This window comes from Colletotrichum graminicola (genome assembly GCF_000149035.1).
Source record: "Colletotrichum graminicola M1.001 genomic scaffold supercont1.5, whole genome shotgun sequence".
Classification (NCBI taxonomy): Eukaryota; Fungi; Ascomycota; class Sordariomycetes; order Glomerellales; family Glomerellaceae; genus Colletotrichum; species Colletotrichum graminicola.
In genome coordinates this window covers 512,222-538,442 of record NW_007361009.1, presented here as the reverse complement: position 1 = coordinate 538,442, position 26,221 = coordinate 512,222, and the positions used below count along the sequence as shown (strand labels likewise).

General features: G+C 54.4%; 5 protein-coding genes across 5 annotated transcripts; 1 reads left to right on the top strand and 4 right to left on the bottom strand.

Annotated features, from left to right (window-relative positions):
• Positions 1 to 7,334: 7,334 nt before the first annotated feature.
• Positions 7,335 to 7,868, bottom strand: GLRG_02519 (uncharacterized protein; the record flags this gene model as incomplete). The annotated part of the gene is made up of 3 exons (XM_008092528.1): positions 7,335 to 7,443; positions 7,576 to 7,691; positions 7,770 to 7,868. 3 exons carry the CDS (start codon positions 7,866 to 7,868, stop codon positions 7,335 to 7,337), a joined length of 324 nt encoding a protein of 107 aa, XP_008090719.1.
• Positions 7,869 to 9,374: 1,506 nt separating this feature from the next.
• GLRG_02518 (uncharacterized protein) lies at positions 9,375 to 12,227 on the bottom strand (the record flags this gene model as incomplete). The annotated part of the gene is made up of 2 exons (XM_008092527.1): positions 9,375 to 11,522; positions 11,586 to 12,227. The coding sequence occupies 2 exons, from the start codon at positions 12,225 to 12,227 to the stop codon at positions 9,375 to 9,377; spliced, it is 2,790 nt and encodes a 929-aa protein (XP_008090718.1).
• Positions 12,228 to 13,928: 1,701 nt separating this feature from the next.
• On the bottom strand, positions 13,929 to 14,465 carry GLRG_02517 (uncharacterized protein; the record flags this gene model as incomplete). The annotated part of the gene is made up of 1 exon (XM_008092526.1): positions 13,929 to 14,465. The coding sequence occupies one exon, from the start codon at positions 14,463 to 14,465 to the stop codon at positions 13,929 to 13,931; it is 537 nt and encodes a 178-aa protein (XP_008090717.1).
• Positions 14,466 to 18,537: 4,072 nt separating this feature from the next.
• Positions 18,538 to 20,986, top strand: GLRG_02516 (uncharacterized protein; the record flags this gene model as incomplete). Its single annotated transcript, XM_008092525.1, has 4 exons — positions 18,538 to 18,941; positions 19,181 to 19,257; positions 20,350 to 20,576; positions 20,918 to 20,986. 4 exons carry the CDS (start codon positions 18,538 to 18,540, stop codon positions 20,984 to 20,986), a joined length of 777 nt encoding a protein of 258 aa, XP_008090716.1.
• Positions 20,987 to 22,150: 1,164 nt separating this feature from the next.
• Positions 22,151 to 26,011, bottom strand: GLRG_02515 (RNA dependent RNA polymerase; the record flags this gene model as incomplete). Its single annotated transcript, XM_008092524.1, has 2 exons — positions 22,151 to 23,082; positions 23,134 to 26,011. 2 exons carry the CDS (start codon positions 26,009 to 26,011, stop codon positions 22,151 to 22,153), a joined length of 3,810 nt encoding a protein of 1,269 aa, XP_008090715.1.
• Between the last annotated feature and the right edge of the window lie 210 nt (positions 26,012 to 26,221).

Here is a 26,221-nt window from a genome sequence, read left to right as displayed (position 1 = left end):
GGCGGAGACTTGGGATCTCTCCCAGTTTGATTCCAAACCTTCTTCAAGCTTCTGGCGGCACGGTGATGTGATGGACCGTACAGGCTGTTCATGAGCAGCTCTTTTGGGGGTGCATTAAAATTACGGGGAGGGCGGCGACGGCGGCGGCGGTGAAACAGCATGCTGTGGGGGGGGGGGGCATGGGAGCAGACAACACAAACGCAGGCGCGCTCGCGCGCAAACGGTTCGTGGGGAAGCGAGGTCGGAGTGCGATGCGGACAAAATAGATGCTCAAAGTCCGCCGAGTCGGCGGACGGGCGGGCGGCAACGTCAGCCGTCGTCACGTCCCTCTAAGCCACCTAGGCCACCCCCCTAGGTTGCATCCGTCATTCCTGTCGGGCGATCAAGGGTGCCGTGCAGCGGCAGCGGGCAGCAGCAGTGGCAGCAGTTGGGCATTCTGTCGATACTAGTTGGTCTTGGCGACGGCCGGGGCCAAGACCAACTAGTATCCGACGCAGATGCCAACAGTCTGCGCAGATACCATGACACCACAACCACCACCAGGCACGCACACGCACGCCTATAATGAGTCGCACATCTCACACCGTAAAGTGAGAAGAACATACGGACGACAGTCCACCGGAACGGGGGGGAAAATAAGGATAAATTAAATTAAAATAAACTCTTTATTTCCAGGCACCACACGATGGCGAACCATCTGAATGCGCCCGCCCTACGACCTTCCTAACGGCCCCTCCCCATATTACTACAGTACTAGGTCAAAAGTCTGGCAACACCAATAAGGATCACATGATGTTGGCCCCATAGTTTCTAAGGCGGAGCGAAACCATACCGGTAGTCATCTCACTGATGCTACATGTGCAAATAGATGCGTGAAGATGGTGGCCTTAGGCAAAGAGAGGGAGAAGTACAGGGTGACAGGGGTAAGTAAGATACCCCTATAATGTTACCCCCCATAACCGACATCATGATAGAGGGGGAATATTCACCAAAAGTGAAGTTCTGCAGTAGGGGGGGGTGGACGTTAGTTACCTAACCGGGGTATTTAACTTCGGCCTAGTACTATTGTAGGCTAGAAAAGAGGATTCCTGCCTGATTGATTGGCCGAATGCCATGTGACCCTTATTGGTGTTGCTAGACTTTTGACCTGGTACTGTATGTACGGCGCTTCACAACGCAGGTTCCACTAAACATGGCATGCTCAGGGAAGGGGTGGGTGTTTGAGCATCTATTGCGCGTCAAAGAAAGGGGAGTGTTTTTTTTGTTGTTTTTTTCTTTCTCGGTGCTTGGAAATCAAACCGTAATTGTCGGCCTTTGGCGGAGGGGCGGACCGGAGACTTGTAAACCCCGCGCTTCGAGCCCGAGCGGCCCCCGGTTTTTTCCTCTGTTTTTCCTCGACTTGTTTCTTTTTCCCTCTCTTTCTTTGTCCATCACGTGGAATGCCTCCCCCCCCCCCCCCCCGCCATCACTGCTCGGCCTGGAAGAGGTGGGGGGAGGATACTGTCCGTCGTTCGCCAACTATCATGTCAGGCTTGGCCGAGGGCTCAAGACAAGAATGTTGGCAATGGCACCTTGTGGGTTCACCTGTTGACTTGGGCCGAATGTCTTGGGCTGATCATACTGGGGAGCCCCCCCTGGATCAGGCTAGTTGGGACTCAAAACGCCTTGTAGGCTGGGCCACTCTGAGTTTGGGGAAAACCCATTCATTCATTCATTTTCTTCTCCTGGTCGGGATGAGATGAGGGTTGTATGCAAGTTCCCGCCGATAAGCCGTTAAGCTCGCAATGCTCAGGGCGAAATAGCCCCATTCTCATCCGAGACAAAGCACACCGTTGCTCGAGCCGCGCCCAACGCCGTATACCCATCTGTATCTGTGCCACAGCGCTTGAACTGTATCGTACTCGGCTTCTCCCAGCGGCCGTTTGCTTGCATGGCCCCGTGTGTGGCTTTAATTCCGCGGTCAGGCGGCCGAAACCCGGTGGGAAGTTGTTGATTGTTATCGTCCCACGCCCCCCTCCCTCCCCAATTATGCTGCCCCGTGGTGGAAGCGAAGCAACCAGTCGGAAACAACCCGTCGGGCTGCAATGGCGTCTCGCCCCGCCCTGTCCACATCGTCGGGAACGGAAGAAGAATGGGTACAAACGGTTTGATGACCAACCGCCTTTGGTTCCCTGACAAGGAGCTCCGTATTTCCAGGCAGGTGGTCGGAGAGGATCGGCCGCTCGCAGGAGAATTATGAACGCGAACGCGGCTTTTTGTGCAAAGCATCGGTGGCTCGCGATGCCGAACGGGGAGGTTCCATCCACCGTGGAGCAGCCGGGGGTGAGCGAGCACCCACCCCTCCCTCCCAATCTCTTCAACTTTCCAATTCGGGAGCCCCATGATGGACGGGTAGGCTGTACGCTGTACGCTGTAGGTCCCGGGGTCGATGCCAAGGCGGCGTCCCCAGATGATATGATGTTGGGCAGCTCTGGGGCTGGAAAGTTTCGGCCCCCCCCCTGCGTGACTATTTGGCAAAGGACAAGGCGCGCTTGTGCAAAGACAGCTACAGGTCGCGTTGGCGCTTGTCTTGGCCTTTCTTGGTATTGTCTTTTGTTATTGGTCTCGCGCTCCGCGGGGCGACGGGCTCGGGGCGACGGGGTGTTAAGGCGGACCTTCCCCCCCCCCCCCCCTTCAGATGCGAGGAGGCGTCAAGAAAAGCCCGCCTACGTTTTACAGCCTATGCAGACGGTAGTGTGCGTTGCCAACATACATCGTACATCCGCCCCGCCATTCAACCGAGGGGCTGGCGGGCGGCAGTGATTGGCAGTGATGTTAAGTTGCATCCACGACTACGACCGAAGTGGGCAAAACACACAGGATACACCAAGACCCCGTCAGCCACAACAAGCTCGGGTACCCAGTTTCTGCCTATACTCTAATCCTGCCTGGCTAATCTTGTTCTATTGCGAACGTCCCCGGGGGAGGGGGAACGGTCCTGGTCGCTTCAAGACCCCATTTTCGAACCAAAAAGTTTTCCGAGACGATTACTTTATTGTGACCGTGGCTCGGCCCAGCTGGCCGCAAGCGGTAGCCATACGAAGTACCAGTGGCGGCGTGCGCATGTTTCTGACCCTGGCACAGCAGCAGCATCATTTCATACAGCTAAGAAGTGACCATCTGGTGAGGGGAGGGTCTTTGAGTGACTTGACCCCAAGTCTCTCAATGTATCTACATAGGTATTCTCTCCGCAGCCCGGCAAGGTCACGCGATCGAGAAGCCATCTTTCTGGATCTCGTTCCATGCCTTGGCAGTCATGGGCAATGCCTGATATCGGTAGTCAGCACCGCCCGAGCGACAACCAGGGAGTGAGTGGTCGTCTGCGATGACCAAACATTTGGACCGTGTCGTTCTCGGCGGATCGCCAACCGGACCCGTTGCACTCGCCGCCTTCCACCTGACTATCAGATGACGGCTATCCAAAGTATCGCCTACTAGTTGATCCTCATACTGGGGGGGGGGGGGGGGGGGGGGGTCAGGTGGCATCATCGATGCCTTGAACAGCCGGTATCATGGAGTGTTTGCGGCTATGCGGTCGTCGAGGTCGGTCTCCCATGCTCCCTTCCGGGCATCTGTTATTAGCAACGCTCACCCGGAGACTTTCTGTAAGCTGGCCAGCTGGCTGGTCACAGCTACCGTCTCAATGGAGAAGTGGCTGCCCCTCGTGTGGAGTCTGTATCAGAGCTAATGTTATATCGACAGGGGCTGAACTATCTAATCTCTCGAGGTTCAATTTTGCTCGCGAGTGACCAGTTTGCCCCATCATTGACGGGAGGAATCTCGGCCCCTAGACGTTGCCAAACTCTGTGCGAATTGCGGCAACATCGTCCTCACAGCACACGGGTGTCCGATTGTCTCCACCCAAACCGTTGGCCGACCACGGTGGGGATCCCACAAAGACGTGTCAACCCTCTACGGAAAGCTACAGGTCTCCGGTGAAAGTCTCATGCCGCGTTGGCGCGCTCAGTGCCAGTCGTTCGGGTCGCGCTAAAAGGTCCTTGTTCGCGGTCATAAGCGCCTTGACCCAGGGAACCGATGCCTGGTTCCAGGTTGCACAAACTTCCCATTTTGAGTCTGTCAGAGAATGATGCGAGGTGAAGCGGTACGACGAGGGGGAGGGAAAAAAAAAAAAAAAGGTCGTCAGCTTACGGACACCTACGCGAAAGGAGGCTGATGCGCGTGTCCTGTCCAAGTCTCGCTGACTGGTGTGCGTGTAGCTTGCATGGCGGAGTCTCAGACTACTGTCGAGTAGCCGTCAGTAATGGCTGACTGCGTCTCGACTTTGACGAGTCGACCAAACTGAAGGGGGCATGTCGCTTAATCCAACGTCAGCAGCGAGGAGCCCACCGCCTGAAACCAAGGCCTCGAGTCTCACGACATACACTTTGGTGGTGGTGTCAGTCACTTCAATGGCACCTTGACAACGCAGCCAGCCTTACCAGTACACCGACAAGTTAGGCTCGTCTCGGAGATGATGCCTTTCGGTGTGCTCCGCATCGTATTTACCCCAGGATTCAAAATCCCCCACACGAAATTTTGAGTGCAACGCCCTGGGAGGGGGAGAAGGGGGGGAGGCCTCCGCAAGGTTCCCAGACGGACTCCGCCCGCCGAATCGAACTGGTTACGAACACGCCTAAGCCGGAGGGGAACATGGGCCTGCGCAGAGCCTATTTCTCCGTTGAACTCGTTGAAAGGCTTATAAACTTGCCTTGAACATCCAGGCAACGCATCCACAACCTCACCCATGCCGGGGGGGGGGGGAGACTTCAGACGAAGACGGGTGGGGGGGGGCTTTGCCGCCCTTCAGATTATGGGTACATCTGCTTTTCTTGAGTAAAATGGGACGGAGTACTGAGGATAGCGAAGGACAAAAGTTTCTTCTTGTCAGCGTATGCTGGGGTACGAATACGTAGCATTCGAAGAAAGAGCGCGCAAATCAGCGTCGGTCTTTTTCTTGGCAGAGCATCAAGATGGTGAAACCCAACGGCTGGCATCGTAGCAATGGCTGGTGATGATGGCCGGCGCACCGCCGTCTCTGGCACTGCCATAAGCGCTCAAGTCTGGGGGGGGTGGGGGGCGAGGAGGAATTAAGGTTAGCCGGCATCTCCCCGAATGCGACTTGCTGCCGGGATGCATCCTGTCCCGCACCCCCCGGCATCGAATTTGACAGAATGACCGTCTGGGTTCGGGGGTTACGGCGGGTGCTACCTTGGTCTTTTTTTTTTTCGGTAACCTGTCCTACATACAGGGTGGTAGGGGTAAGTTTTATCGTCCTAGTGATGTAAATCTCCACACAGGATTTGAGCATCCTACCTATCTCTATAGAAATCTATGGTGGTGGTGATAGGTAATGCGTAATAGCTAGATGGCTTTGACAGCTGGCGGGCTGGAGGGGGGGTACCTGACAGGGGCGATAAAACTTCGGCCGGATATCATAGTATATCACTGGCAAGCCGGGATTCGGGTTGCGGGAGCCGCATCGATCGGCCACACGGTCTACACCTTTGTCCGCTCTCTCCCTCCAAACCTGACGTAAACTACATCGGTCAAGATCAGCACAAATGGCGGCCGGCGGGAAGTTTCACGAGGTTTCGCAAGGCCGTGGTACGGAAGAAGTCTGATCGGCGAATGCCGGGACCCTTGAAGCGTAGGTTTGTACGACCTGCGTGCATGGCCTTGCTGCCTCCGAGGAGTTGGCGAACACGGCCTCCAGACCGCTGGGAGTACAACCGTACACGCCCTTACGCTACAACAAGCCTTCGCCGACTGTACAATGGGAAAAGTGAGTTTGCTTCTTCGGCCGAATCCGTTCCGAAAGTTCCATAGCAGTGTGGTTGAGACGATCTACGCCGTGTTAACTCTTACTGGTTCGGCACTGTGGATCATCCGAGTCGAGGGAACTTTTGGGCAAACTTTTACCTTTCCAATTACAAGGTACGTGGGGCACGCCGCACGACGAGTCGTTTCGCTGCCCTTTACTCTGTACAATAAACCAGCCAAGCGCAAACAGATGGAGAAGCGGGCGGTGGCTCTGTACAAGAGCCCGCTATCTACATCGCCCACCCCTTTTCCGGACCCGCTGCTGCAGCACTACCAGGATACCCTCTCTTCGGTACCGCTGTCGTTTCTTCGTTCCCAGAGCTGAGCCCCCCTGTGTAACTAGGCTGAGGCGGAAGGAGGATCGCCGTTCGCGGGAGGGCTGTCAGCAAGACTATAAACGCGTGGTTGGGTATCTAGTCGCTTTCGCTTTCGCTTTCGCTTTCGCTTTCGCTTTCGCTTTCGACAACACAACCGTTCTGGTTCGACGAGGTCCATGCCACGTACTTATTCTTTCCAGGGTCCATGCCACTTTGTCCATGCTGACGCCAAGGCTCTGGGCGTAAGAACGCACTGTACCCAGGAGCATGCATGCCGGTCTGCCTTGTCGGCGGATGGCCACTAGCAGCATTCAGAGTTCATCTCGTGGTTACTGGACCATGCTATCTGGATCTAGACTCTACACAGACTTCTTGGCAGCGGGGTCGAGATCGGGGAAGACTTGCTGAGGGGGGGGGGTCTGACGGACTTGGGGGAAAGGACAGCTAAGAATATGGGCCAACTACCGCGGTTCCACTGTCACGGACTCGGCCCAGGGGATCGGTTAACCTTCCAGGCCTCTCCTTGTGAGTGACTATAGAAACAACTACCGCAACAGTGGCTCTATGCTTGTCATATTGAGAGGCAGCTCGGAGCCAACCATGACGGGCAGGTGAACTGTTGCGCTGCCGCATGGTGTTTCCAAGACTGTGTATAGAATAGTAATCCAGGGCCATGGGGGCGCAGTTCCGTCTACCTAAAAGATAACCTGTCAACAGTCGAGAACTGCATGACCCACTAGATGTACGGACATCGCGAAGCGGCTTGCTACGGATGTTGCGTAACGAATGCAATACACGAGGGAGCTTAACCTTTCTGAGCGGCACAGACCCTCTCTCATACTCGACCGGGTCTATGTTTGGCTGGTGGCTTCAGCGTCGGCGCTGTTTTGTTGCCCTCGAAGGTAGAGGCTCCGACTTTCCCCCCCGTTTTACCTGTTGAATATCTTCGACTCCATTAGCATCAGAGTGCGGCCTCCATCTAAGAGCCTATACAACTCTAGCCTGACAGCGAAGCCTTACTCTAACCGGCTAGCACATACATATCTTTGCCCATTGGCCCAAGGTCGTGGCAGCATTCATGGGGACGGGAGGCCACGCATCGAAGACGTCGCTCAAATTCATCAAAATGCTATAGAGTCGAAATGATAGCCCAGCCATCTAGAATCCTGTCGCCGACACCGCGATGAAGCCGGTGGCCTTGCCCTCGGCTGCCTGCCTCATCAACTCCTGGTAAATGGGATCTTTCGTCTGGTAGTACTCCATATCCCTACACCAAAGTTGTCAGTCATCAACGTGCAGATACACACCCGCTCCAAGCCATATGGGCTGGTTTTTTTTGGTTTTTATTTTTTTTTTTTGGAAAAAGAATGGGAAAAGAGGGGGCTAGGATAACACTAACGCCTCGTTCGCAAACGTAATCTCGTAAACCACAGTCCACGGCTGCGAGCCCGGAACGTCCGTCAGAACCTGGCACTTGCTCGCCTTGGAAGCGACGATGTACGTCTGTCCGTCTTCCTATGGGTCACGAGAGCATCAGTCTCCGCACATTGCCTCCTTGACAGGGGGAAGGGGGTGGGCTCTCATCCGGCATACCTTCTTGCAATCGTTTGCAAAGTTGCTGAACCTCGTGATGGCCTCGTCCCGCTTGACGTCGTCGGCGAGAGCGATGAGTCCGATTCTGGTGAAGGCCATGTTTGCGATTGCTTTTGCTAGTGGTGATTCGTGCCGGCGATATGTGAGGTCTCAAAGATGACGATTGGACGGGTGTGAGATGGATTTGGATGCTTGCTACGTGGCCAAGACCACTCGAATTCAGGGCTTCTCTTCGTTCTTATATGCGTTCCCAAGCTTGGCACCCTCCCGATATGGGAAGTCGTCGCCGGCTCGGCGGGCAACCTACGTCTCATCATGCCGGAGGGACAACGGAGCACGCTTCCCATTCAAGGCCGTCCTCCACTCGAGCCAAAAGTGCAAGCCAGGTGGCCGAGCCCGCGAAACGTCAATCAGCCGAGTTCTCCCCACAAAGCAAGTTTGGTTCAAACTCACCGACGGACACGTAGGGGGTGAGAGAACTCCACCGATCTCTGGGGGCCGGTGAATACGTTGGTTGCATGAACGCACCGCCGGTCGAGACTAACCGAAGGGCGGAACCATCTACCGAGGCATGAATAACAATGCCAGCGCAGAGCCCCTTTCGCCACTCATGGGCCAAGCCAAAGATCGGTAGCGATGGGAATCTGCCCCTCCCTCCCCCCCTTTTCGCCCCTCAAACTGCGAAACGGTGGCAGGCGGAGGAGACCTCAGACGTCGGTTGTAGTCAGGGATCGGCAGCGGAGCATATGCCGATTCGGGTCGCGGGTTTGCTTCAGTTGACGTGTGGGGAAGTGGAAAGTGCCGGGCAAATCCCGGTCTTCCCGCGGGCGGGGGAGGCGCAGTCCGGGGCCCGTGCATGACTACCCCGGCCTCCGGCCCCCGGTGACACGATCGTGGCCGGCCGGTCAGTCCAGAAGGCGCCGCCGACCGAGATCTAGCTTTTTCCCTGGTCCATCCGACGAGAGTGGAATCGGCGCCCGTTCTCATACCGCCTTCTTCCTCATAATCGGTTTGCTCAGTTACCACAAAAACAGACAAGTTACTGGTCAATCTTTTGTTAATACTAAATTAAATGTAAACATCTTGCTTTTTGTAACCATCTTAACAACGCCCCAAAAACAGATATCCGCCAAAACACTGGACTCATTATATCATACATACCCCCCTCTCCCCTCTCCCCATACATTTGCTTGCACCACAATCAATGTACCATCTGATTTTTTATCATCTCCGAAGCCATGGTAGACCGCTGTGCTCTAAACCAAGAACTGGATGTAAAAACAAAACGGCCTCGTCCCATTCTGTTGAACTTGGGGGGGGGATTGGAAATGTAAGAGCTCAAACTCTTACGTGAAGTCCAGCGGCCAAGGAGACCTGGGAATCCCTCCCCTCCGCTCTTGGGGGGGAACAAGGTAGGAAGAGCAGAAGAAACGCCGAGTTTTGCCGCTGAGAAAACGCTTCGTCAAGAATGATGCAGTGGGATATCAGATACTCGCTAAATCCAAGCCGAAACGAAAAGGTGTCGGATAATCCCTGCGCAGTCGACGCGAGGAAACAATGTGTGCACGTGCACGAGAGCGAGACTAGGGCCACGAGGTCCGGCCATTACTGGCTTCCTCTACGCCGTCTCTGGTCTCTGTAGTTGAGAGAGTAAGGGCCAGGACGTTCCTGACGAATCGTTCTTCGGTCCGGAAGCGTGGACCTCACGTCTTGATAGTACCCTGGGTGAGCCGGGGCCGGTCCCGGCTGGAAAGACAACGGGGACCGCGGGGCGTAAGCCGCCTGCGACATATCTGCTCCGCTCGAGGTGTAGAGGCCGTTGGGTGGGTTCGGACGCAGATAGAATGATGTGTCTTGCTGAGTGGTGTAATGATGCTGAGGGGGCATGCTCGGGACAGGCTGCATCGGACGCATCATCTCCACCGAGCTCGGGGGTGGGTAAGCCTGCATCGGGCGAGACTGTATCGACGTGCCAAAGTCCGGCACCTGCATCGTCTGCTGGAGAGGGTTCGGAAGAGACTGTTGATAGAAACCGTGCCCACCGGGATGCTGAGGCTCGGCGGGCGCAGCGTGACTGGCCATCGGAGAGTGGATTCGAGATGTGGGTTGACTGTAGCTTGTTGGAGGGTAAAAGTCCGAACCAGTGCTGATGCGAGGCTCCGGACGACGGCCATGAGCATTGGCCATGTCACGGAACATGCGCGAGCGGTCTCGGTTCTGTGCGGACGATCGGTCTGGTGGCGGAGTAGCTTGGCCATCAACCCAGCGGCAAGAGTCAGACTCGTCTGCTGCTTGCGAAGAGACCGAAGCAGGAGCCGACGGAACTCGGCCAGTGTTGGCGACTGAGGCGTTCTGCGCCTTCTCATTGGCAGCAGTAGCAGCAGGATCCTGTAGGCGTTTGACCACTTCTGGGTGAACACCCTCGACGTACTCGATGAAGTCCTTGAGGTTCTGCACCTTCTGGCCCAGCTTCTGGGCATGTTGCTCAGAAGCGTCTGAAGCGCTTGGGAGCAGCTCCCTCATCGCGGCAACAATTTGATCAACCAGAGACTGGAGTCTCTTCTCTGTGCCTTTCAAAGGAATGCCGGTGATCGGTTGCAACAGGTTGAGGAGCTGCAGAGAATCGTCTGTGGTTCGGCGGACAGTTAGCAACGCCTCGCTAGCCCGTCGAAGCTGGTCATCGCCGGCTGGGTTTTGCTGTAGCTGCTCATAGAGCTTTTCCAATTCACTGGTGTGCGCCTGCGCGCTCTGGCGGAAGGAATCTATCAAGCCGGCCGGCGAAAACGTATGAACGGACTGTGCCGGTGCTCGGCGAGCCATGACCGGCGTGCCTCGCGCGCTTGACGCACGTGACTCCTCGGGCAGAGGGCTGCGCCGCAGCTGCTGAGTAGAAGATGAAGGCAGAGTTCCCTCATGCACCGGACTGTAAGAGTTGGGGGCCAGAGAATGAGACTGGCGAGGGTTGTGGCGGTTGCTCTGGATGATATGTACCTCCGGAGCAACGAAGGAGCTCGTTGGGGCGCCCGGAACTGGTAACCGGCTAGCCTGCTCCTGATGCTGCGACTGCATCCTGAACCCTTGAATAGGTTGAGGGGCAGTCGCCGGAGGTTGTTGAGATGGTGCATAACCAGCGCGGGGATCGTTCGACATATGTGAGGCTTCTGCCTGATGAGGGTGGTGGGTAGCAGACCCGGAGTGCATATGAGAGCTGGCCTGACCATCCGCAAGCCGATACGGCTCGTAATAGTCCGTTTGAGTTCCCTGCCTCGCGGGCACGTGTTGCTGACGCTGAGGCATGGGGAGTTGCTGCTGCCTCATCTCCGACGCATGTTGCGGCGGCATCTGCAGAGGATCCCAAGCATTCTCAGAACCTCCCGGGATGTTATGCGTGGGCCACAGTGGTTCTTGAACGTTGCCATCTGTCCGTTCTTGTTCGGGATGCCCAGATGCAAAGTTGTCGCTTTCGTTCTGTGGCATAAAAACAAAATTGACTTGCAAATCATTGTCCGCCATCATGTCGCCAAACTGAGACTCGTTGATGCACAGGTCGATGTTGTCGGGAAACGCGTGTTCGAAACCGAACGCCGCATCAACATTGAAGCCGAAGTCATCATCGGATCCAAGATCTGACCACGCAGACGTGTTGGATTCGTATTGTACACGCTTGGGCGAGGGGAGTTGCTTTGCGATGCGGTTGCTATGTTTTGGCGCAAAGGATGCAGTGCGGATGAAAAAGGGTTTGGGCGAGATCGACTGTTCACGAACCGTCAGCTTGGGCTTATAATCTCATGTGCCGATTTTCTACAATAAGCTTACCTTTCGTCCAGTAGAAGACTTGTAGATCGGAGATTCGGGGTCCCGGATTTCAATGGCAGAGTCTCTCCGTCCTTGAAGACGGTAGAATAGGGGAGGTGGAGAGTCACCTCCGGCCTCGGAGGGGCTTCTCGACGAAGCACAAGATGAGGCAGAGGGAGTCAAAACCGGGTGTTGCAGCTCTGTGTGAACTGACAGCGCCTCCCATTGGGCTGTGAATAAAGAAACTCGGCTTGCGGGGTCCAGATTGACCCTCGAAAGGTTGCCTTCTAGCACGACCTCACGACCAACGTAGACGCAAGAGCCAGAAATAGTTGCGATGCCACGATACCCCATCTGAGGAGGTTCGGAGTGGGAGTGACGGAAGTCCAGGTTGGGTCCGTACAGAGTGAGCAGAAAGGTTGTGCCGGACCGTTGCTCGCTGTGAGTGGGAATCCAGCACACTGCTTTCAGTAGCACGAGCATGTACTCATTGTTTCGAAGGTTGAGAATCTGAATTGCATCTGCGAGACTCTCTCGTCCACCGTCATCGACGATCGCCACCAGGTCTCCACGCTGGTAATCGCGGCCGTCCAAAGATTGTCCATCATTGAGGAGCGTACCATGAGCTGGCTGTATGTTGGTGTTCGTGGGCTCGCCGGCCATGAGTGTGTGCCTTGTGGACTCCGTGGACATTGTGCTTTCGATTGTCGTTGCTGACAGATTATGTACTTGGATTTGGTAAAAGTATAAAGACTGAATGAGCCTCGAACCACGAAGACTAGCACCACCAAGAGTCAAGTTGACTTTCGGCCTGGCACATTGCTTGACAAGTTTCGGCGTCGGAGAGTGCGTCGAGGTGGACCTGTACTTGAGCTGGATAGAAGAGGTTTCCGATGAAAAAAGATAACGACAGGTGGCGAAGCAGTATGCTATTGTTGAAGAAATATGTGAGGATTGTGACAAGAGGGACTGTTGAGGAAGTGATCAAGTTTATAAGATAAATGGAAACAAGAGAGAGCCGTGAACACCCTACCGCCTGGTGGACTGCCTAGAACCAGATACTATACTTGGCGTCGATTCGGGTCCGATACCCAGAACATGGATCATGGATTATAGCTGCAGCGGAAGCCTCTCTGCATTTCCGATTGTACTATGTATGCTTCCGTCTGCCAACCCTGGTGGACGCCCTGCCAGTCCTTGCGTCCGTAGGGGACAGGGGTATGGGGGTGGATTCTCAAAAGTCCAGAAGCACCAAAAGGCGATCTGCTAGGTACACAAGTAGGGCCGTAAGACACGAATCCTTGTCGACAAGAGACCAGGGATGGTGACGGGGCATGTCGGGACGACCAGGGTATCAATGCCACGGGTTGTCTCGGACCCTTTCTCCACACCCAAAGCAAAGTCGTTCGCTGCGAATGTAGTCTGCCTGTGCCTCGATGCTGCGTACCCGGCCCCATCGTAGTGGAGCGTGGCTTTTCAGCCAACTCGTATCATACACCTTTTATTTTGTCGTTTGCCTCCCAGATCATCGATAATGGTGGACATAAGAAAGAGCTTCAAGTCAAACGTCTCGGGAGAGGAACAGGCGTCATCTGCGTCAACCGCTCCGGCTTATTTGGCGCCATTGACACGGTCCCGGGTGGTGAGAAAGTCTTCGTGACAGCTCACAAAGCACTTGTTCAGTTGCAGACAGAGACTAGATTCAAAAGAAAAGTCAAAAACATAAAAAGGATAATTCTGAGAACTGATAGGGCAAGACATGCTATTGGCTGTGGATCATACTTGACGGCGCGGGCATGGAGAAGCCGGACGCCTGCCAACCCTCCCGGACCACTAGCTTCTAATCGGCGGCCCCGCCAGAATCACGAGGGGACATGCGTCTAACCCTCCTGTTCCCCTTTTCTTTTTATGAAGTTATCGGGGATGCACGCGGCTGGCTTACCGGTAGCAGATCGGCGTATGGCGCTAGCACTGTCGCGATGCAGAACTCCAATGCTTTTCCGTGGTAGGACGGGAAGACTGGCGTAGATGATCACGTCGCCGTCCTGGGCTGAAACCGATGCTGGCATAGCCATCTTGTGGCTTCATCATTTCCCATACTGGCCACTCCGGTCTCGCTCCTTCATGATGGCCAATAATTTTGCTGGTGTGATGAAATCCGCGCCTGCTCGTGCTCTTTGTTGAGTCGATTCATAGTGAGAGGTGTATCAAAAGCGGTCTGTGCCTTATATAATTGTGTACATGCTGTCGCATCGCAGACGGTGTGGCAGCATCCGTATGGAGGCGTGCCCAGAGATCGTCTTTACTCGCGACAAGAAAGACGAGAAAAAAGAAGGGATGTTGGTCTAGCTGACTATTGCCACCTCACCGTCCCTCCTTGCCTGTCTTGGAGTCTGCCTCACTTTTGTCCTTGTTCGCTACTGCGCCGTCATCGGGCATCTTGCCGAACTTTGTCAGAATTTTGGCAGCCCATTCTTCGAATTCTCGCTCAGCAGCCTCGTCCGTCTGAGCAGCTGCTCCGCGAAGGCTTCTTCGGGCCATTTCTCTCAGGTCGTCAACCGAAGAAACATCAAGTGCCCACGAGGCGCCTCCTGTCATCATCATGGCAAAACTGACGACGTTGAGTGTGGCCAGATTCAAGGCCTCAAATGCAATCATGCCTCCCTCAGGGTTCCCTTGCTTGCCTGCCGCGTAATGGCTGGGCTGGTAGAATTTGGGAAACGCGGCGAGCTGTTTGCGTACCACGGCACGCCGCGTGACCATGGTTGAGAAGAGGAAGAAGCCGGCGCCGGCGAAGAAGAGGCCTAGTTGTTTCGTCGCTCTGGCCTGGAAAAGGGAGGATGTTGGCTGAAGTGGTGACCTCGCCGACCGAGAGTCGGAGGACTCGTTGCTGGAAGCCATGGCTGTTGGAGAGTGTTGGGCGAGCATCGAATCTTGTCCCCTAGATTGCACTAACGTGTGTCAGACAGAGCATCCACAGTGGCCTTCACAAGAAGGCTTACCGGGTTAGAACGGCAGGGACCAGCCGGTCAATTGATCAAGACAGGAGTCGATGGAGTCGCGGTTCCTCGGGCAGCTGAAGTTCGCGTGCTGGGAAGAGGTAAAGCGGAGCTGTGGGAAAGGAAGTTCCCGCCACTAAAATTTTGGATCCTTACGAAGAGTGGGCCGCGCCATCTTATTCGACAAGCGAGGTGTCCTCTTGGCTAAGTGCATACTTTGTTTAATCAAATAACACCCCACCGAACGGATGCATCACCGGGGCTATCTGACTTATCCGACTTCACCTTGTTTTCGCATTATCACCAAAACGCTTCTACTCTTGGTAACGCATATCCTAGTCGTTCCAAGTCCGGTGGGGGGTTTTTTTTTTTCATTAAACCCGCATCGAAACCTTTTTGAATGCTGGCAATTGTGCACTATCAACGCTGTTGAATTGCTAAACTTAGGTGATTACGGACGAAATGCATGTCGGCCCACTGTCGACACTACATTACTTGCAGCGGAAGATGCGCTTTTGACTAGCCGCCCTGGAAATGCAGCACGACGACAGCTACTCAATGGATCACACCACAACGGTAGAACGGGAATCTTGACTGCATCCGCGACAGCCAACCGTCGTCATGACTGCATATGACATGGGGAGCATGATGGCGGCCAACTCAAATATCCTGCTCCCTCCTTGGCGCCAAATGCAGCCACTTGACTGAAGCCCTGGTCGAGCAATGGCACACGCCGCTCTGCCCCCCCCCCCCCCCTGGTTATCATGTCCAATCAGCATCTATGACAACAAATACGACAAGCCTCCTCATCTTCAGATGGCATACCAGTAAGATGATCGGATGGCTTCCCCGGGGCCTGTCCACCTACCTTTATGAAGACATCTAGCGAATGAACTGGTGTTGCCATCTCATACTCCCATTCACTCAGCACCAGAGCAGTAAAAACATGTGCGAGACAATCAAAATGACACATCAGACGTCAGTTTTCGGTTACATAAACTTGCACGCCGTCGCCGCCCTTTCGGCCTGCTACCTCCACAGCTCGTGACCTGTGCTGTCCTCAGAGTGGCTATCTGCAAACAGGACATGACACAATGCAAGCTTGTCTCGGCAGCGATCAATTGTCCGAGATCTAGATTGCTAGATCGTCGATGGCATTTGACAATGCTTGAATGCTCCATCGGTTCTCCATCTCACCATGCCATGGGGTCCCGACCATACGTGCGCGATGAGGTATGCCAGATCCAGGCAGGCAATCGATCAAACATGATCAATGTTTGCTAACAAACCTCCTGAGCGGTATCTGTGAATGGCTTATCGCGTCGGCTAAGATCAGAAACTGTCTGTACCAGCTGCCTGACGCGGGCTTACAACTGTCCATTCACTTGGGCATAACAGAGCTTCTCGGTCCCTGTCAGAAAGAACAGTGAGATGACAGTGAGCTAAAGCATACTCGAAATTACCGCACCACTTCCGCTGGCGTGACGATGACGAGATGATGAGGTGGTCTTTCACAATGTTGTTACGTAGCGCTTGGCAGGCGTTGGAACAAACAGTGCACGAATTGACTCAGGTTCCAGCAGATGACCAAAATACCGGGCCGGTACCGTGTGGCGTCACATGGTTGGTCGGCATCATGGACGGTTTAGGGAGGTGGACAAAGTCTGTCGTAATCACCTTGGTGAGAAGTGACATTAGGGTGAGTCGCGGAGTAAGATGCAGCGCACCACAAAAGGAATTGTCGGCGGGGAGTCCTCGGGCTTCGCATATAGAGAGTGCAGCAGGCTTGCCTCTTCTCAACATGCCCTGTGTTGAAGAGGGCGCTGTCCCGATAATCAGGCACTTGGATCGAAAGTTGAAAACCAGGAACAGCAAGCCACAGTCGGATTAGATGAGAGACATTTGTTGGCACACAGCTATTGACGAGTTCCAATCCGCCCAATCTGTCTCACATCACAAACCCAATCTCGTCAGAAGGCCATTGTCTTCTTCATTGTCAGGGGTAGATTCGGACGATCTTCCATCATGGGAAGGACGACTTGCAGCAGAAGGTCTTTTACATGTTCAAGCAAGGATGAGAGTCCTGCCCTGCGGTGTGCATCCGATCGTAGAGATCTCAGCAGGCGGGCAGCTGTGGGACCTACCAGAGTTGCGACTCCGAAGTCCCGTCATATATCACATTTTCCCAAGATCTAGTAACTCAGCCAGAAAAGGCAATAGTCACGAGTCAAAAACCAATGACAATGCAATCCCGCAGCTAGCATGATGTTTCTCCACCTCGGTTCGAGGAACACACTCCCTCCCCACCTTTGCTGAGAGTTCCCAGCGGCTGAGGGATTTGAACAGGTGTCTGCGAGTCGTCTCAACGTGCAGCGCATGTGGACATTTCTGCGATCGCCAAGGCGCGAGCTTAGAGGTTCCGCGATCGCTTTACCACATTACTGGGTCACGGATCTGATTGCATTGTGCAAGATCAGTGCTGGTGGGCCAATGCGGCCTTTGTCCTGGATTGGCAAATGACGCCGGCCAGCAACTGTTGCTTGAATGCCTCAAACTATTCGTGGTACGGATACCTTGTACAGAAAACGGTTGTGTTTGTGTGGCACTTTTAGCAGCAATTCTGGGGTTGTAATCGGACGCGGGAGCAACCGCGTTGCCGAAAGAAATTTGCTGATATGGTTCCCATCCGGCCGGAACGGCTTAATTGGGTACTCATCGGACATGCAATCACGACTCAGCATCGTGCACAGATTCAACAAGCAGTTTCCGAAGCGGCACGACACCACCCAACTCGGCGGCACTCTGTGCACGGACTGGAGTACAAACGGGAGGAAAGGGATGGATGGGTGCGGAACTAAGTCGCATTTGTTAGAGACACGCCATGGGACCGCACTGGATCATAAGCAACCCCTGAGGTCCAGGAGGGGAAACAGAAACTTCGTCAACTGTCATTTTCCGGCGGCAAGAAAAACAAACGAGTACGCAAGAAGAGAAGCAGGCTGGCTGGCTGGCTGGCTGACTGCTGAGATGTGATGAAAAAGAGGGACCAGGTAAACAGTGAGACCAGACGTCAGTGAAAACCGCGGTTCCAAGATCGAAACAGACCAGTCCTTAGCGTCACAGACCCCTCCCCTAACCCCGCCCTGGCGCCGGCGGTGGGAGCCCCGGACCCCCGGATACACAGACCCGCTTTTATATCATATGGGTCAACGGAGGTGTCAAATCAGCGGCTCGGGTCGGGTGGGACGGCGCGGCTTCCAAAAGCGACGTGCACACGCACACGCAACACAACACACACGGTCTCAGCACTGTGTGCACTGTAGAACCACACAGTAGCACTACCTATGGTACGGTACGGTACGGTATCCGTACCTACCTCCTCCTATGCAAGCAAGCACGCGCCACCCATGCCTACCTAGCCTAGGTATGTCATCCAACCCCCACTTCTAGTCATCATCAACAAACACAGCGCGACTTCATCCCAATCATTTCCCCAGCCACCAACTCGCAATTACCCGATACCATACCATACCTAGGCACCAACTCTATGGAGTAAGTAGATCGGCCCTGAGCTTGAGCATCATGATCATACTTTGGCCATCTGAATCTTAGCATCCCCCCCACTCTGGCTGTTCCACGCCCGCGTTTTTCACACGTCCATCTCAAGGACCCTGACGACGTCTCTCAACTCCAAATACCTGCCAGCCGACGGACCATCCACCTGACCCAACTCAGACGCAAGCCAACTTCTCGCCACAAGATTAAACCCCTGCTGGTACTCTTCTTGGCGGGGACCAGTCAGTCAGATCATACCTCTCCCGTGTGCCACGCCGCTTTGCAACACGCTAGCGGGGGAGCCTCAGCTGTGTTCTAGACAGCCGCCAGGAACCACAACCCACCAGTTATTACTTGGATCGCTGCGCATCATCCCGAACCACGTTACATCCTGTACGGCGCAGCCAAATCCTCAAGCCATGGGTAAACCAAAAAGCGGTAACGCTGCGAAGACGAAAGTCGGGGTTGGGACCAATAATAGCAGCAACACTAAATCAGCCACGCCCTCGACCCCCGGTGCACCACCCGCTTGGCCCCAGTTCAAGCCACCACTGCCAGTTACCCATCTGGTTCCCGACAAGCTTGGCCCTTGCCCTGATAAGGTTGTTCTGATCCGCAACTTCTGGCCAAAATCCCTTTGCGCTTCCTATGTCACCTTCCTCAGGGGCCTGCCACTCATCACTACCCCCGGACGGCCCAAGCGGGGAGATGCGGTGAGGGTAAACGACCGTTTTCAAGTGCAGGATGCTGCCTTTGCCCGGCGCCTTTGGGACGAGACTGGGCTGCGCGAATCTCTGGGTCAAGAAGACGTTCAGGGTTTATGGTGAGTGCGCTGCCTTCTCTTCCTTGCCTTTCCTGCCTCTTTTGGCTCTCTTGCCCTAGACAATGCGTCCCATGCGCTTCCGGCCAGATCAGCCCGCGTCAGCCCGCAAGCAACAAAAATACTTCCAAAAAAGTTATAATAAACATGAAACTGATACGGATGAAAAACCACATCTGCGCCAGAGCATCCTCGTGACGGGATCGCTGTGAGACTTGCTGACAAGGGTTCAATCTTCTTAGGGGCGGTGAAGTCGTTGGTTTGAACCCCAATATCCGCATATATCGCTACTCCAAGGGCCAGTATTTTGATGCACATTGTAAGTCTCATAAACCCTATCGTTGACCTGTCATACGCCACACGCGCCCCATGCGCCCAAGGCCATGAATAATCTGCAAGCTACTGGGCAAGGCCTCCGTTATTGCCTAGCTACATTCAAGAGCAGTGGCCGACTTCGGCCAGTGTGCCACCAGCAAAAAGCCACGAGCATCTGTTTCTCTCCCTCGGATGGTTGAACTCGAGCGGTAATTGGCAATGGAGGGACAGAGCTCGCCGGCGTTTCCATCGCGTCGTCCATGATGACATTACGCCGTACCACTTTGTCGTGTACCGACTCTTCTGAGGCTAGCAATGCCGGTGTGCCTGAAGATCGTTGCAAGACATCCGGTTTCGTTCAAGCGTTCGGCCCTGAACGGTGTTGCACACCAGCTTGCGCAAAAAGGAGCTCGCTCGGTCCATATGTTTCCTCCCTTTTCGTCACGGTTGCCTTCATCGACCCGTCCATATGGACGCCGAACTCGGAGCGATATCCGAGTCATGCATGTCTTAATCTCCTCAGGCCCGGGACAAAGGTCTCTTGAAGACGATCATGACTTACAACGCCCCGTGGAGAAATCCTGCAAGAATCTGAGATCTGTACTCATTATTCCTTGAAGACGATGTTGGGCCCCACAGCAAGTAGCTGAGCCATTGATTAACCATGCGATAGTCATATTTGATATATGACATCTCATCCCCTCCGCTCAGTCCTCTTCGTTTACACTCATCCTCACACCGCGGGCTTTTATCCTAGTATCGAAAGAACCAATCGATGTATGGTACAGACCCAAGCCCTGCGAATCGGTCCATGTCGGTCCACCCAAAGGCGTTGTCCTTTCGGGTCATGGCGGAGACTATCCGGGAGCTGCGAGTCCGATCCAGTGAAGCCACTCGGCATCTCGTGTCGCCCTCTCTCCAAACAAGAAACTCAGCAACAAGCGTTCTGGGGCTCACTCTCTTTGACCTACGGTACCGAATGGTTCTCTGGTCCCTCGGCTCAGCCTGCTTCCTTCTACATCCTTCACTTGTCTTCTGTGCAGGCTTCCCCTTCATTTGCAACATCGTCCCAGCTAATTTATGAACCCCCACGCAGATGATGACTCCAACAACGTCTCGCTCACACCCGACCCGTCGGCTGGGCCTGTCACGTGTAAGACAACCTGGACGCTGCTACTTTACCTCACGTCCTCCGTTGAGGGCTGTGTCGGCGGCGAGACCGTCTTTTTCCCCAACGACCGCCGTTCCGCCAAGGAAGAGATCCCGGTCGCCCTCGAGACGGGAATGCTTCTTCTTCACAAGCATGGCGACGACTGCATGCTGGTAAGTCTCGTCTTGGGCGAGAAAAGAAAAATCCTATATCAACATACGTACTCGTAATAAGCCTGTGCGGCCTCGACCGTTGCCACCATAGTCTCTGCTGTAGCATTACCTATCCTGTACTTTTCCCTTTGCTTTTGGTGGCGTGAAACATGGATCAATCGCGGCCATCGCAGCTGTGGCCTCGCCTCCCCCAATCACACTTCCCGATCCAGCCCACCAACCTGTCCAACCCCCTCTCCGCGTGCCGAACAGCATTACCCCCCCTTCCCCTCCAACCCGACCCTGTTATTTTTACCTTCTTGGCGGCTCTGCATACTGACACATATCCCACTCATCAACAGCACGAGGGTCGCGAGGTCACCGCTGGTGAGAAGTGGGTGCTGAGGACGGATCTGTGCGTTAGGAAGTGAAGGGCTTCGGCGATCTACGCCAGGCATCACGCAACACGGGTGGTCTTCCCCATTGCCTGTTCCGCCTTCTGCCCGCTCAGACGTGGAGAGAGATTGCAATACATTGATTGCCGGTTTCGTATCCGCTTCTCTGGTACGCCACCCGACCCCCCTTGGATCACGACGTCGGTCTGTTCCCCCCTCCCCTGTTTGCCCGTTTGTTTGATCGACCATAATCGACGGGAACTGAAAAAGAGGCCTGGAGGATTTGGAAGACGTGTTCTAGAAGAGGGAAATGAGTTTCAGGTCGAGCTTTTCCACCCCCCGGTCCGCAATGCACACCATCAAAACAAACAAGGGCTTAACGAGACGTTCCCCATCGCGTGAGTGCAAAGTAATATAGACAGTCGTTCGAGTGATGATGCGTTGACATGGGAAATCCCGTGCCAGGAAGAAGTCTTCCCCACCCTCTACCCCCCCCCCCCCCCCCCCCCCCACCCCCAAAATCTGCCTGCCGGCCTTCCAATCCTGCCGCCGCACCGGTCGTGGGGCATTCCTTTTTGATCGAAGTGCGTGCCGCGTCGATGGGCTTGACCCCGGCATGCGCTCCCGGGTGGTTTTTTTTTCTCCCCTGCTGATGCTGCCAATACTGGCCGTGGCTTGCGTATTCTGTTGTCGTCAGTTCCGCTCCTCTCCTTATTCAAGGCTTGCCCCTCGTAGGGGTCGCACAGGTACACGATTTCCTCCCACTCAGCACTCGGAAATGCCGGCTCGAATGCGGTCGCTCCGGCTACCTCCCGTCGGTTCCCCGGGCGGGCGCCGGGTTTTGGGAGGGGGGGCCCTCCCGTCGAGACGCAGCGCGGTGTGGACTTTCTGTCCAGCAGCTCGAGCACGAGGGTGGCCTCTGACGACGCCGAACGGTGCTTCTCAGGTCACGTTGGCATGGGAAACGGGCCAATGCCGCGTCACGAAGCATGTCTATTGTGCAATTTGCTATTTTCCCGTGTCTCGTAAGAATAGGTTGCCTAGCGGTGTGCGGGCATCAAAAGCCTGGGCGGGCGGCGCCCCCATCCCCTTATCACCCTGTCTCCTTCCCAACTTTCCACGATTAATCAACTGGGGCCGCGGGAATGACCTATCGAACGCCCCTGTCGCAGTAGAAAAAGCTCTCGTTGTTGCGCCTCCTTAGCCCATGGCGCCGCTCATCAGCCGGTCCATGGCATCCATGGCACTCTCCTCCTCAACATGTATCTCCTCTCCACCAGTAGCGGTGGCGTCCTCGGTTGCTGCTTGTGAAACCTCGCCATCGTCTTCCTTCGTGGGGCTCTCGAACACCTCCAACAGGTCACCCCGGTGGACCACTCTTCCCCCGTCCAGCTGAGTCTCCTGCTGCACCATGTCTCCTTCGACGCGGCGAAAGGGGTAGGCCTTCTTCGTCATCGGCTGAGCCTCGGGGTCGATGGTCGGGTTGATCTTGACGTGTCCGGTGGCGATGCGGCCCATGATCCAGTGGAAGATCCAGGGGAAGCTAATCAGGGGCATCGATTGTCGCTTGTGTTCCTCATCTTCGTACTCCTTTGCGAGTGCTGCATTGACCTGCTCCTCGGTGACTTTGTACATTGCAGCCACAAACGGCGCAAAGTCGTCATAGTTCCTGCTACCGGCCTCATTATAGCAAATCTCGCGGAACCTCTGTTTCAGTGCCGCCGACTCCCGGCCAATGTCCTCTTGCTGCTTGTAGTCGCTGCCAACTCGAGGTCTTGACAGTACGAAGCCGGTCCAGGCTTCGAACTCGGTTTTCACGTCGCGATAGCTCATGAGGCGACGCATGGAAGTGTCGTATTGTCTCTTGACCTTGCGCGCTTTTTGGAGTAGATCGTCTGTAAGCGTGAAGCGATTCAAGATCCTGTTGTCGAATTTCTTCTCGTACAGTGGGTCAAGCGCCTGGTCTTGAATCATGTCATAGATCTGGCCGATAGGGCTTAGTGACTTGTAGGTATTCTTGCGGTTCATAAAATGAGGCCATCTCTTGGGTTGAAGGTACGGCGGAAAGTCCGCTGGGTCTGCAGTCTTGACATAGTCAACAGCCTTGGAGTGTAGCTCCGCTAGCTTTATGCCTGTTAATCTAGTTTAGCATCGTATATGTTGGCCTCGAGGGAAGGACTCACATTTGCCATCTCGTGCCCCCGCTTGGGATTGATCGGCCTGTGCCAAATGCGCAACAGCAACCAATGCCAGGCAGTCGTTCTGCATATATCGAACGAAGAAGGTCCTCAGGTCCGATACCTTGACGAACCCGCGCTTCAGCACAGGGGCCTTTGACGCTACATAGTCCATTGGCGGCTGGTGCCACTGCGGGGGTATGAGAGCCGGGTTCCAGATAACAAAGAAATCGTCGCCGTCGAGGTCTCCCCCTGAAAGCATGCTGGGCACATCTCGGTCACCGATACTGGGGAACACAACGACATTCTTAAGGTGACGGAGGGCGGGAACATCAACCGCTTCCACGACTCGAATGTCCCCCGGGTGGAGAGATGGATTACGCCCGACAATGCACACTCCGGTGACGCAGTAGAATTTTCCATCGTCGGGGTTCGGGATCTGTAAGAAGATTTGGGGAATGTCTTCAATATTCCGTGTCTCCCTCCCTTCTGTTGCTTTTGAGTGACCTCTCAGAGTTCCGGTCTCGTCGAGACATCCAAGAAGGAAAGCGCTCTGCTCAACAATCACCCGGGCCTTCTCCTTCAACAGCTTCACGGACCAGATTCTCCAGAGGTTTAGAATCGTGAGAACAAACGGCTCTTGCACCTCCGTATCCATGAAGCCCCAGCAGACGAGGTCCTTGATTGTCAGCGATGTCATGTTCTCGTCGACGTACCTTCCCAGTAGGCCAGCAGCCGCAACCCGGTCACGCATTGCTTTCTCGTAATTCTGAACCTGCTGTTTAGCGAGCTGCAAGATGGGCTCGCTTTCGACCCCGAGAGTGGCGAGAATGGTGATTGTCTGACGATTCAGTGTGGCAACTGAGTACTGCGCAAACCTGATGATTTCTAGTCCGTTGAACTGCGCCTTGAACTTTTCTTGTGAAGGTCTAATGTGGACTTCGAGACCCTTCGCATCTGGCCAGACTGCTAGCATGCCTTTGCAACCACCCATGCGGAATTGAAAAGCTGACGGTATGCCGACTGATTCCTGGCCCATCTCGTTGACAACCATCTCCGCCAATAGTTTCGAGATCTTGCCTACGCCATCGCTGAAGCAATATCCGCCCCTTTCAATGTCCTCTGCTTGTACAATCCGAGGAACAGTGACTCCTCGTATCTCTCTTGTCGTCGAGAAACATTGACCGATGCGTGCGGCGTATTTCGCGACGTTTCTGATGTGACTGAATTCGCCCATCCATTGCCGAATATCATCGCAAGTAGTGTAGGCGGTCGGGCAAAAGAAGTAAACTGCGCATTCCCGAATCTGTGAGTTTCCAAACGCCAAGAACTCGTAGACACGGTTGCCAATTTTAATCCCTTGCTTCAAGACGCGGTAAATTCTGTTGAATATCTCGGTGCCGGCATTGTTGTAGACTTTGCCCTTGTAGAGCTCATCCGTGAACTGGACTCTGAGGAAACGATCCTGATAGGAATTGTATTTCCGGAGGACCCTGTTTGAAGACTCGACGTTTGGCGAGCAAAAATGCATTGTCGATGGCGTAACCGTGATCTTCCGGATAGTCGTGCAATAGTATGGCATACTAGCATTGGGAAAGAAGAAACGAGCGTCTTCATCTTCAAACATTTTCATAGGGTCCCATACCCTCTTTGCAAGGTCTGCGAAATATTCGAGCATCCACTTTGCCCTGTCCTTGTCCATACGAGACAATTCATCGATGAACGCCTGAGTGATAGAATACTCCGACAGAACGCCGCGAGAGATGCAGACTTCCAGTTGGTAGTAGACTTCGAAGTTTAGATGATCAGAGGTTGCTCCTCGAGACAGCAGCGAGTAGTTGGTCGATGACTTATCAGACGTCAGCGTTGGTGTTGGGAGAAGCGTACCCAACAAGGGGAGGCGCGGCGGAACGGATCTAAAGTGGCTCAGGACTGTGGTTGCAACGTTGTAGGCCTGCAGCATCTCCAGTACTTCATCAACAGGGTTTCCAGTGTTCTGGATGACGAATCTGAAAGTGGTCCAACGGCCGATGTTGATGAAGTTCGGGTCGTCAAAGTCGGCCTGGAGAGTCACAGGAAAATCTCGAGGCAATTGCTCATCATCTAATATAGCGGTTCGTCGCTCCCACATGTCCAGGCTTCCCCAAGAAGACGTTCCCGCGGCTATCTGGCTCCGCTTACGCCTGTTCGCTTTGGTCCAGAACATCGGGGGGAGCTCTAGCGGAATTACTAGTGTCGTTTCGTTTCCTTCAGTGGCTCGAAGTATTCCTGTGAGGCGAGCGAAGTCAACAGAGCACTTGTGGTGACTGGCGTCATCGTCTTCGAGGTTTTGGCCACCCTGGTTTCCAGCAACCTGGGTAGGTTCTTGTTCCCGAGTGTAAGTGTCGAAATAGATGGAGAGATTTTTCTTTGAGAGATTTACGTCGATTCTTACACCAGAAGTGACAGACTTGAGCACCACCATCTCGTTTTCCTGAAGTCGTGAGCCGAAATCCATGCGATCTGCCTGTAAAGAAATCCTGGACTTGAGCCATATGTCGGGATTGGAGGGACTCTTGACCAAACCCTCGTACGTCTCATGGGGTGTCTTGAATTCTCTGAGTGAGACCTGCACACTCTTGCTTTCGCCATATCTGACGGTGTAGGCTTTCGAGGACCAGAAATCAAGCTTGGGTGGAGGCTCGAAGCGGACTTTGGCGAATCTGTTTCGATCACCATTGCGGTTCTCGTCGATCTGGAGCCATGATATATTTCCATGCCGTGCGAAAGAATCGTAGAGCTCGGCAAGGGTCAGAGCAGAGGGAAGGCGAGAGATGATGATAGTGAAGTCCGGCCTTGTTCTCCAAGGCTCTTTCTCAGAGGCGTTCATGATTTGAGGATTCATGCTTGCTGTTCCAAGTCAGAGACGCCAAGTAACGCGGGTGCAATGAAGTTGAGGAGAAGGTTGTCTAGGATTTGGAAGGTGTGAGTTGGATTCATTGATTGGGGTAAATGGATGAGAGGTGAGAAGTAAGGGATAGAGGTTGAAGTGCGGAAGGAATGGGGTGAAACAAGATGAGAGTAGCTAAAGATGGAAGGTTGAACGAAGGTGAAG